Source organism: Arabidopsis thaliana (genome assembly GCF_000001735.4).
Source record: "Arabidopsis thaliana chromosome 1 sequence".
NCBI lineage: Eukaryota > Viridiplantae > Streptophyta > Magnoliopsida > Brassicales > Brassicaceae > Arabidopsis > Arabidopsis thaliana.
This window is the reverse complement of record NC_003070.9, coordinates 8,134,918-8,146,293: the sequence shown is the minus strand read 5'-3', so window position 1 is coordinate 8,146,293 and position 11,376 is coordinate 8,134,918. Positions and strand designations below refer to the sequence as shown.

General features: G+C 34.2%; 3 protein-coding genes across 5 annotated transcripts; 1 reads left to right on the top strand and 2 right to left on the bottom strand.

Annotated features, from left to right (window-relative positions):
* Positions 1–1,119: 1,119 nt before the first annotated feature.
* Positions 1,120–3,067, bottom strand: AT1G23000 (Heavy metal transport/detoxification superfamily protein). 2 transcript variants are annotated; one of them, NM_001332574.1, is made up of 4 exons: positions 2,775–2,982; positions 2,642–2,682; positions 2,478–2,553; positions 1,138–2,390 (listed from the first exon to the last, which is right to left on the bottom strand). In NM_001332574.1, exons 1-4 carry the CDS (start codon positions 2,950–2,952, stop codon positions 1,429–1,431), a joined length of 1,257 nt encoding a protein of 418 aa, NP_001323007.1. In that variant the 5' UTR covers positions 2,953–2,982; the 3' UTR covers positions 1,138–1,428. The 2 variants fall into 2 exon arrangements, with proteins under 2 accessions (NP_173713.1, NP_001323007.1); NM_102148.4 differs by having other exon boundaries at positions 1,120–2,390; positions 2,642–3,067.
* Positions 3,068–6,060: 2,993 nt separating this feature from the next.
* HIPP22 (Heavy metal transport/detoxification superfamily protein) lies at positions 6,061–7,180 on the bottom strand. Of its 2 annotated transcripts, none has more exons than NM_001332573.1 (3): positions 6,987–7,149; positions 6,823–6,883; positions 6,061–6,544 (listed from the first exon to the last, which is right to left on the bottom strand). In NM_001332573.1, the coding sequence occupies exons 1-3, from the start codon at positions 7,071–7,073 to the stop codon at positions 6,249–6,251; spliced, it is 444 nt and encodes a 147-aa protein (NP_001321267.1). In that variant the 5' UTR covers positions 7,074–7,149; the 3' UTR covers positions 6,061–6,248. The 2 variants fall into 2 exon arrangements, with proteins under 2 accessions (NP_001321267.1, NP_173712.1); NM_102147.3 differs by having other exon boundaries at positions 6,067–6,544; positions 6,823–6,898; positions 6,987–7,180.
* A 3,079-nt stretch (positions 7,181–10,259) lies between these two features.
* CRF7 (Integrase-type DNA-binding superfamily protein) lies at positions 10,260–11,114 on the top strand. The gene has a single exon (NM_102146.3). It carries the CDS (start codon positions 10,469–10,471, stop codon positions 10,946–10,948), a length of 480 nt encoding a protein of 159 aa, NP_564186.1. The 5' UTR covers positions 10,260–10,468; the 3' UTR covers positions 10,949–11,114.
* Positions 11,115–11,376: the final 262 nt, after the last annotated feature.

Genomic DNA, 11,376 nt, shown 5'->3' with positions numbered 1-11,376 from the left:
CACCTAATTACATTTAAGGGACCGGAAAATTGTTAATTCGAGAAATCATACTTAAATCTATCTCTCTCTTTTTATCTAAGTATTCTTAGTCTCTTTTTATAACCACTTAATCAGAAACTAAGACACAAGCAAGTCTCTCGATAATTTTGTAATCTACAAGATAAAATTCGATTATAGAAAAACAAAGGCAAACATCTCACGGCTCGTGTCGTAAAAAGTAGGAACTCAAGTGTGAAAAGAATTTAAGAGAATGGTCCACTATCCTAAACTCGATGCTTCTTACGTTTAAGTGTCCATTTGGTAATCCATTATTATGCACAAACCACATTATTAATATAAACCTACTATAGCATGCAAATGGACCGAACATTACATAGAGTTATTTTCACTCGTACCAAATGTTTTCTAGTTACTTATAATTTTAGTGTCCTGCACTGCTATTAATTTGTGGTTAGAGTTTCATATAGTGATTGTATAATGTATTTTTCAGTAACAATTAAATTAATTAAATCATAATTGGTAAATAAGATTATTTCACATGTATAAATTTGGACAAGCGATTGTGGTGAGAAATCATAACTAAACCTCAAAATTAGGGTACGATCTTTATTTTATTTTGGACCAATTTTTAGAGTACGATTTTAAAAGCATTTTAACTTTTAAATGAGAAAACTTCTTCCCATTTTGTCAAAAATAAACAGACAAAATGTTTAGCATTTTCGTTTGCATGTTTTTGTCATCTGGTTGGGGAATCTTGTGTAGGCTCTAAAGAATTTAAATACGTTTGAAAAAGAAAAAAAAGTTGGGCTTTACCCCAAAATGTTTCTTGAAATTCATGTGGCCCAAAAGATGGTTCGAATCTGATAAACATTTTTCCTAAGCAAATACCAATTTCCATCGGTGTATCTTGGAAATATATCAAATTTAAAACAAAGAACTGATTGATGCATGACCGGCTTAGCATTATTACTTTCACAAGTCCAAAATTTTGAACCATGTCGCATTTAATAAAAATAGGTGACGCGTAAAACGAGACACCTACCAAGAGGCAAGCGAGAGCAGGTGGAATAACTTTTTGAGTGGATAGAGAGAATATCTTTTCGAGAGATACACACAAACCACATTGTGACAAAACCAACCGCTTTAAACGCTCCTCATCTACAAATGTTTCGACCGCACCAACCGGATCTCATGAAAAAGAACCAAGACAAACAAAAGCATCTCACAAGAAACATCAATAACATTCTAGGATTTTATATATCAACCAACACAACTTCATGTCAGTCCAAAACAGCTACATGACACACACCAAAAAAAAAGAGAAAGAAAAACCAAACACTAATATATCACACTCCAGAAAAGATTAAACTTTTAAGTCTTGTTTCCAAAAGCAAAAGATAGATATCTTCCTTAGCAAGCATCCACACTTTACATGATGTTGCAGCTATTGTTATTACCAGCGTCTTCTTCACTAGACATGTTTGTTGCATGTGAATGACTACTTTGTTGTTGGTACTGATCACTTGCGTAAGGGTAATAAGGATAATAACTGTAGGGACTAGGGGTATAATTGTAATAATACCCATTGCTTGATGCTGGAACGAAAGATGATCTTTGGTACATCATTTGCTGAGGCTGATGCATCATTTGCCTACTCTGCATGTTCATTGGATGATGATTATTGTACCCATTCATGTTCATCATCATGCCTCCATTACTATTGGTGAGGTTGTGATTAGTGACGCCGTTGACGTTGTTTAACGGTGGAGCTTGAAGCTGTTGTTGAATCCCATTTGGAGGGTGATTCACTGCGTTGGTTGCGCCGTTGAAGCCAGCAAGACCCATGAGAGCTCCAATCTCGTTGGCTTCAACACCAGTGCTCATTTTCCCGGCGGTTCTCATTCTCATAGCCGCCATTACTTGTTGAGTGTTCTGGTTATGGTTGCTCTGTTTTTGGTTGACTTTCTTTGATGCTGCGTTGACTCCGTTGTTTCCATTGTTCATCGCAGCTCCTCCACTGTTTTTCTTGGCGTTGACGACGTTTTGTTGCTGCTGCTGATTCGCCGGTTTAGGAAACTGGACATCTCCGTCTTCCTCTTCACTGCCATCTCCATCTTCCTCAGCTACAAAGGCTGCACCTTTAGGGCCGTTCTTGGGTTTACAGGCTTCAATACCACTTTTGGCAGACCCCTGCTTCTGACCCTTTTGATTAACGTTCTTGATGAAGTCGTTAGTCTTGGGCTTTTGAGGCTGGTTTTGGTTTGGGTTAGGAGACCAAAGCTCGGCGTGTTTCCCGGCTTTAACAAGCTTGTTGATGAGTGTGGCTGAGTCAACTGACCCTGAAACAGTCACCTTTTGATGTTCTGCTTCTATCTTCACGTGGCAAACTCCTGTTTTGGTCAAAACATGACAATGTATCTATCGAGAATCCAAAATGAGTAAAGCAGAAATGTATTGCATGTGTGAAATTTAGAAACCTTCGATCCTCTGAAGAAGTTTCTTGACTTTCTTGTTACAGCCCTCGCAGTGAATGTTGACTCTGAGTGAAAACGTCTGTGTTTTGCAATAGTCATAACCATTAACACAATGAGAGACTATTGCAAAAAGATAAAAAAAAAAGTGGAGAAAGTCTTAAAACTACCTGGATCTTTAGGAGCTTAAAGTCTTCATCTTTAGTCATGGCTTAAGAAGAAAGAATAAGAGAAATGAGTACACGCGTTTTAGATATCGTTTGGAGTTTAGATAACTTTGCAAGCTTGGTAAAGGAAACTCGCCTTTTGAAGAATAGGCAATTAAGTGGAGAGGCTTTGGGTTTAGAGACTTTTGCTCTGAAATTTGAAACGATGTTGAGTGAGTGAGTGAAGACTGACACTTAAAAGTAACAGCGACCTGACCACACTTCCTCATTAAATTCTGAATTTTGGAGTTTAAATTGCATTCCAACAAAAGCATTTTGAATTGTACGATATCTTTATTTAAGGCATATTTTACATAGTACTTGTAGTATTATTCATAAACTATGATATTAATGAAACTAAGAAATGAAAAAACAATAGAGAGAGATATGGAGAAATTGAAAATGTTGTCAGAAGAGTGCATGCATGAAGAGTCGGGCCCAACGGTCTGTGTCTAGTCAGTGTTTGGGGTTTGCCTTCTCCCACACTCTTCTCGAGCTTCTCCCCTCTCTTTCCCCCAACTTTTTTCTTCTTTTTGTTTATAGAATAATACTAATTTCTTTTAGAAAAAGTAAAAATGAGCTGACATACATATTATTTTTAGAATATTTTCACTATACTACGTTTTTGGTTTTAAGAAAAAAATTGCATGCAATATTTTGATTTCTTGATTTATGAGCAGTGGCCAGTGAGCACATTCTGACTGACCTTGTTAGTGTAGTGCTAGTGTTGCCTTACATTTCGGCCTTTTTAATAAAACTATTATGGGCCTTAAACAAAAAAAGAGACGCATTACGCATTAAGCCCATTAATCTGTTTAATGTTTTTTTAGTCTGGCTGTTCAATGTTGGCCCTTTGATTCCCCCACTTAAACTTAATTTCTTTCCAAATCTATATAACACATAAATAAAAAAACATTAAAAAAATCGCAAACCCTCGATGGATTTTCAACTTGATCTAATGGGAGTTTACAAATCATACATATGATCAAAGATTACGTGATTACATTATATTTGGTTAGCTTTTAAAATATGTTTACTAATAATCACATTCTCTTTTTTAACCTAGATCATGAGCTAAAACACATACTAATCCCAAAGTCTATGAAATGTCATGCAGTCTAGTCTTGTCAGTTAAAATGAGTATGCTGGTCAAAAGAAAAGAGCAATAATGGTCGTAGATAGTAGGACTTTCCCCCTTGATAGAAAAATTTCTACCACTCGAATAACACCAATAAACCACACCACCTCGATGGCTCGATTACTATATAGTTTTGACCGCATACAAATCAATAATCAGTGCATTTATCTACATCAAACGAATTTAACTGTCCACAATAAATATATACATGATCATCATACATACTATCATCTTGATTTTGCATACAAAAAATATACTTCACTTTAAGATTTGAGAGTTGCCAGCTACCTCCAATAGTCCAATATATGTTCCTTTCACGAAAATTATAGTTACCAAAACTCGTATTGCTCACATGATTTGTTAGATCCGTAGCCAACATTACATTATGGTATTTAACTCTTGATGTAAACTGCATATACCAATATTATCCTCTTATTTCGTGAAATGCCGTGATTAGTGTTTCAAGTTGAATGATTTAGCCGTTCATTTCCCAAACACCGTACACGTGACAATAGAAGAAAAGCTACAAAACCCTGGACCTCACAGCATCAACGCAACCTTGACTCCTAATTATCAAGTCCTCTCTACGCCACGCGTTTTCTGTGTTACTCCACATCGGTCCATTAGTTTTGTGTCTTTTCACAATTTCACATGCCATAATAGAATTTTAGAATATGTATGTTTTTAAATTGGGGTCGAAATTAATAATTAGTCATGTCATCACCCGACAATGTACTTACCTGTCCTCTGATCATATTTTCATATTTAGTTCTTCTTTTTTTGTTAGAGCTTTATATCATATGTTCTTGTTGACAACCAAAAAAATAATGTATTTAGTCCTTTTCTCATCACTATAATTAAATTGTTCCTAATGTATAACGTGTTATATGCTACATCGAATTTGATTTAAGATATAACCTCAGAGAGTCACAGAAGCAGGTGTTATTTATTTCGGTCAACTCGGGAAGTCTTCTATTAGTCTAGATTGAAAGTTCAACGTACGTATCATTTGATTAACCAACCACGTAATATTATAAGGAACAGAATTAATAAAATTTATTAACAAGAAAACTTGTCCCCTTACTGGTTGTCGCCAAACCATGCTATACTCCAAAATTGTTTTGAAAAAATGAACACATACAAAGATAAGCAATTGCACATTGAATTATTTAATTTCCATTATATATGTATTGTCTAACAAATATCTTATCTTATCCAAAGACATCATCGTCGACATATCTACTTCCACCGAGGAACAATACCATTAATTACGTAGAGATACAATTGGACCCATGCGAACAAAATGTTTGCCGTCGGATCTTACACTTGTCGTAGGTGCACAACAAAGGGCAGAGATGGCATATAATTGTTTGATGTTTGGCTTTTCACTTGCCAACGATTTCTTTAGCGTCATAGAATCTTTCAACTTTTTATTAACCAACCACTGCCTTCACAAAACTATTTTAGTAGTATGGAATGAATACAAACAAAAAATTGTCCTAAGATAGTTATTTTATTCCATAGGATATGAATTGGATACAATTATATTGTATTTATGTATGATATTTTTGGAATTAACCAAATTTATAATTTAATACTTCACCGCCATACTAATCCTTTAATCACGGGATGTTTAAAGAAGAATGTCACCGTGAACGACATCTCAACCGAACGAATAAACCATTTCACAGTTATGTTTATACTATGGTTATCTTTTTCGCTTAAGGTACTAGTATTCCAAAAAAAATATATATATATATATATATAAGATAGGTTAATTTTAATTTATCTAATATCATTCGTTTTTTGTTTTCCATTTAATTTTTTTTTTTTAACATCTTTACTCTTATATTAGATAGTATAAAGATAATACAAAGTGTTAACCAACCAAGATGGTGGTGTAGTATAAAACTGAAACAGAGGGTCTATTGCGGTGACATGAGATGCTAAAGCATCAGCTGCAGAATTCCTTTCACGATTGTTTTCCATTTAGTTTAGATTGAGATTGCAAAAACAAAACCATTTTAAGTAACTTCAAAACTTTTATAGTTAAAGAACTAAACTTTAAACTTGGTTTTGTTTTTTTTTTTTCTCCTAGGTCTTAACTCGCATGAAATGAACTTGGTTTATTCAAATTAAACACCCAGAAATACATAAAATATTTTGAGGCGTATATTAGGTTAATCTCAATCGAATGCTTCCAACAAAACCTTAGTTTTTGAATGGAACACAATTTAAATAAGTTCAATTATTCATACAAAGCAAGTAAGTAAAACTATATCATTAAATAATCTACTAGTTAAACGCAGAGTAATTACTATATGTTGCGTTGCTTCTCACATAATACAGTAACAAAAAAGGTTCCAGTACTTTAACTTCATAAAACGTTATACATTACAAATTATAACATCGGCTCATGCTATCTATACTTATTCACATAACGGTGCAGGCGTTAGGGTTCTCGTCGCTAAAGAGGGACATGAGCTTATCGTCAGTACTTCCCGGCTGCGCCTGAGCCTGCTCCGACTTCCTCACAAAACCCGGCGGGGCTCTCTTGTCGTAAGCTCCGGCGGCATATGGATAAGCCACCATTGTGTATGGAACATACGGCCACAGCTCAGCTTTCTTTTTCCCAGTGCTCTGCACTGTCTTCAGCACTTTCTTGGGATCAACGTAGCCACTCACCGTTACTTTGTGCATCTTTCTGTTCACTTCCACTGATTTTGCTCCTAAGAAAAAAAAAACGAGTGGTGTGTATATATTAGTAAGGCCATGTTTGGCTGATTTGGAAGGGAATTGTGTTTTTTGGAATATGACGTGTTAGATTACATAATCATGGTTATTTTAAAGGTAGAGAGAGTCAAAGTTTAAAATTTTCTTATATCTGTATGCATAGTTTCGTGTAGGAGATAATTAACTTGAAGCATAATTAATTGTTTGCCCTAACTAATAGAAAGGCGAGTAGTATTTAATTGACTACGTGGAACTTGAGAGTTGAAGAACGAACCTTTGATGGAGGAAACAGCGTTCTTGATTTTGCGTTCGCATCCGTCACAGTCGATCTTCACCTTAATATTCACCGTCTGTTTATTAGCAAAATTTTGAAAAGGTTAAGCAACTAAGAAACGACGAAACAACAACTAAACGGCTGCGTTTAGAGATTTTAGTTACCTGCATGACTTTACGTTTCTTCCGTTTTCGTATTGAGACGTAGAAATGGTTAGAGAAATACTCAGAAAGATAATTGAGAGCTCCCATGTTTACTGTCACAAGCGAGCAGAGAGATGGAGAGGGAGAGGGAGAGGGAGAGAGCTAGTGATGCTTAGAATGGGTGTCGTGTCTTATATAGGGAAGTTTGGAGGTGGTGATTGGTGGTTATAATGTTCCGAGTATTAGGAAACACACATTAAATTATTTATTGATGAATTGAGCATTTATTTAATTTCATTAGGTGTATAACGATATCATTATTTAAACTAAGAGGTGTCCTCTAATCTATAGATTAATCGATGTCCTTCTCCAAAATATTTCCCGGCGGACAATGAGGACGTTTCTAATGTTCCTTTCGATCATCATGTCACTTTCTTCTTTGCTTAATGGTTAGCTTTTTGTGTTAAATAAATTTAGAATTAACAATAGCAAAGATGATTATATAATTTACTCAACAACTATATTGTTTCAACTTATTATGTATTTTATTTAGCGATGCTACAAATTTGAAATATTGTTTCTATTGGCGGAAAAGAGTTCAACAACAATTTAGATGCAATATCAGAAGCAAAAAAAAAAAACCATAATATAATTAGTCGATTTAAATGAACCTGCAAAACATATTATATGGATTGGTTTAGCATATGCATTTGGTTTCTTGTTGTACATTTTTAATGATATATAAATGATGTTATTTAGCATATGCATGGAATATCTGCAAAGGAAAAAAACATACTGAGTATATTATTATGCACTTTGACTTTTAATTTTCTCAAAGGATTGATATTATTTTGTGTACCACGCAAGCGGCATTTGCGACCCACACGTATACAAATAATTGAAAATAAACATATCTAGTAAACATTCACAACAAAAAGAAAGAAAAAAACACATCTAGTAAACAAATGGAGCCCACCTTTCGAAATTGAAAATCGAACTGGAAATTTAGCAACCAATGCTGAGGATGCATGCATTTTATTATTTTCCTATTCTATCGCGATTGCTTGTGTCATAATAATTCATCCAAAGATCTTTTTGCATTTAAATATGGATAGTTTTTTTTTTTTGGTCACAAGATGCACTTTTAGATGTTTAATCTGAACTTATCCATATGGACCCTCGAACCATATATAAAGTACCTTCTAAGGTCAACCAAGAGCACCGATATAAATGTATAACACACACACATAGATGAGAATGCTAGGAGAAAAGTTAGTACTACCATCTGTATATTTTCGTCCGCTAACTAAAAACAAAACAAAATCGAACTGAAAAAACCCCTAAAATAAGAAGAAATATAAACAAAGCGACAACGAAACATAACAAGAACGAGAAAGTACGTTGGGGGATTGAATTCAGCTCCAAAATAAGTGTGGTTCTATGAAATTTTTCAGACCTATTATTGATAACATTTCTAAGATGGATATGGACGTTTATACATATAATATGGTAGTCCCCTAGATTTTATAATAAAATTTGAAAAACGTTATTTAAAGAAATGTATACGGTGGCCATTTTTCAATCCAGATTAGAGAAGTAATTGTGGTCGTAGAATATTAATTCATGCATGTCCTCATAGTCAATTTTACAAAAAATCAGAAAGTTTAGTCTTTCACTGATGTGACCTGTGGAACATCATGATATTTTATGAATGTTAAATTTACCATTTTTTTGTTTTGACAGCTTATAAAATCAGATAGTTTATACGTTAACCAAAAGTGCCGTGTCAAATAATACGACTTCCGGCCCATAGATTTCTTTTATCTGGCTACAAATGAAAAATGTTTAGTTATACATATTTTATAGAGTCTTATGTCATGTTCTTATATTTTGTGGTACTTACTTATACACCAGGAAAAACAATCAGTGGTCACGAGAATACTTTAAAGTAACAGAGAGTTGATTGTGCTTAAGAATAAACTTAATTGGAAAAATTTGGTTTAGGGGAAGATTAGGTTGATATTTTGGTAAACGTCCCTTTTACCTGTTCGGTTTTATCTTCTCTTCATATTTAGTGGTGCAACGCAACTTCTGGAGATGAATAATTTATAGTCCTGTAACTTGTGGAGGCGAATAATAAATAATTCAGTCATATCATATGCATATATGAATATATGAGAAAACGATATTAATATAATTAATATCGTTGTAACTTGTAAGTGCGTCATATATAGTTGAAATCATACGAAAGATATCGCAATTAAGGATCAATCGAAGAGTAATATTATATTATTTCACACTTTTTCAAACCTGGTCTTACACATAACACATCTTATAAAACATGATATCATGCGTTTTACGTTAATTGGTTGATAATTTGATTCACTGAGTGGGTTTTACGTTTTCTTGTTGATTAAGATTTAGGGTATAAGCAAGTTAACTAAGCAACTATAGGGTACCAAAACTATCTTTGTAAAATAAACATATACAACAAATGTTTTGATAGAGTTCATGAAATTGTACAATGCATAAAATAAAACATTGAGAAGTTCTAACTGAGTGGTCACATATGTTAGCGGTCCATACATAATTTAATTCGTCATCATTAGAGAAACAATATTGCAAATATACTAAATCTGAGTTTGAGAAAAAATATAGCTTGTAGACACACTTCAGTACCTAGTGATCAAATTATCATATGACATATGATACTTATGTGAGTGTGACTATGTAATTCCTAGTTGAAAAAATACATTGATGATTGAAAATTACAGTCTAGAAATTATACCAACTAAATTACCTTGGTACAACTTATATAAGTAAGTAGTCCCTATAATAAGCCTACACTCTCTACAAAATAAGTAAAGGAGAAGCCTTGAAGGAGAACAACATGTCAATTCAAAATAGTCATGGAATCACTAAAAGGCCTTAAAGAAGTTCTTAAGGCCCAAAATAAATAGGTTTTTCGGAATTTGAAGTCCAGTTTTCTGCGAACCAGACTAGTTCTGCTCACTTTGGGTTCTTTCAGGTGGGCTTGAAAACTAGACAACTGAGTCAGACCAAGATCTTTTTTTCTTTTCAAATCAATATTGTTGTTGTTGTTGTTGTAAATCAATCTTTGTGTAGAAAAAAAAGTGAAAAAAATGATCTTGTTATGAAATTCAAAATCCATACAGTATTTGTTTTTCCTTCATGATTTTACTTTTTTACCAATTAACTTAATAATATTTTTGTCCGAAAACAGATTTTTCGAAATATTTGTTGGTCATCAATTTTGAATTCAAAACCGACTTGATGAGATTGATCAATAGTTCAATACTCATAATTACACACGGATTCTAAAAGATAAGAGAAACAGTAAGTCGGTTAATTTTGGATTAAGTAACGCACAAGCCAAAGCCTTCTCCTGATCGAATCATAAACCAAACAAATCTTTCTTTTAAAAGAAGCGGACACAAACCCTAACCACCAACCCTCTCCGTCGTCAAATTTCCCGGCGAAAGATGAAACGAATTGTTCGAATTTCATTCACAGACATGGAAGCAACCGATTCTTCAAGCAGCGAAGACGAGTCACCACCGTCATCACGCCGTCGAGGTAAGAAGCTAGTCAAGGAAATCGTAATCGATCATTCTGATCCCCCGGAGGTCGGAAAAACTCGGTTCAAAATCAGGATTCCGGCGAGTTTACTTGCTGCGAGGAATACGACGGCGAATAAGAAGAAGTTCCGTGGCGTGAGGCAGAGACCATGGGGGAAGTGGGCGGCTGAGATTAGATGTGGTAGAGTTAAAGGAAGACCTGAACGAATTTGGCTTGGAACTTTTGAAACAGCTGAAGAAGCTGCTCTTGCTTATGATAACGCTGCGATTCAGTTGATTGGACCTGATGCGCCGACTAATTTTGGCCGTCCTGATGTTGATTCTGCGGTGGTGAAAAAGCAAGATTCTGATGCTAGTGGTGGTGCTTCTGAAGAAGTTGTTTGATTTTCTTGTTTATAACTAACTTTGCAAGGTTACTTTTGTTTATCATCATCTTTTGTAAATTTGATCATCTTGCTCTTTGCTTTTTAACTTCTCTTGTACATGTTTGAATTATAAAAGTTCTAATTTTTCAATCCAGATTCTTGGTTTTCATAATTGTACATTTTGATCAGCATAACTATTGCTTAAAATTTCCATATTGGTTTTACCTTAATTGATCAAAAGTCTTTCTTTTGGATCGAAATTGAGACAATTGTTCTACCAACTGTACTTGAAAAACTGCTATATTTCTCTTGCAATTTGGTTATCTCCTGATCTCTTTTACTTATGATGACTCTGTTAGATGCTGCTTTCATGAGCGTTTCTTTGTTAAACTAACTTGGTCGGTCTTGTTGTCACTTTCACCAACTGAAAAGAATTAATATGTTTTA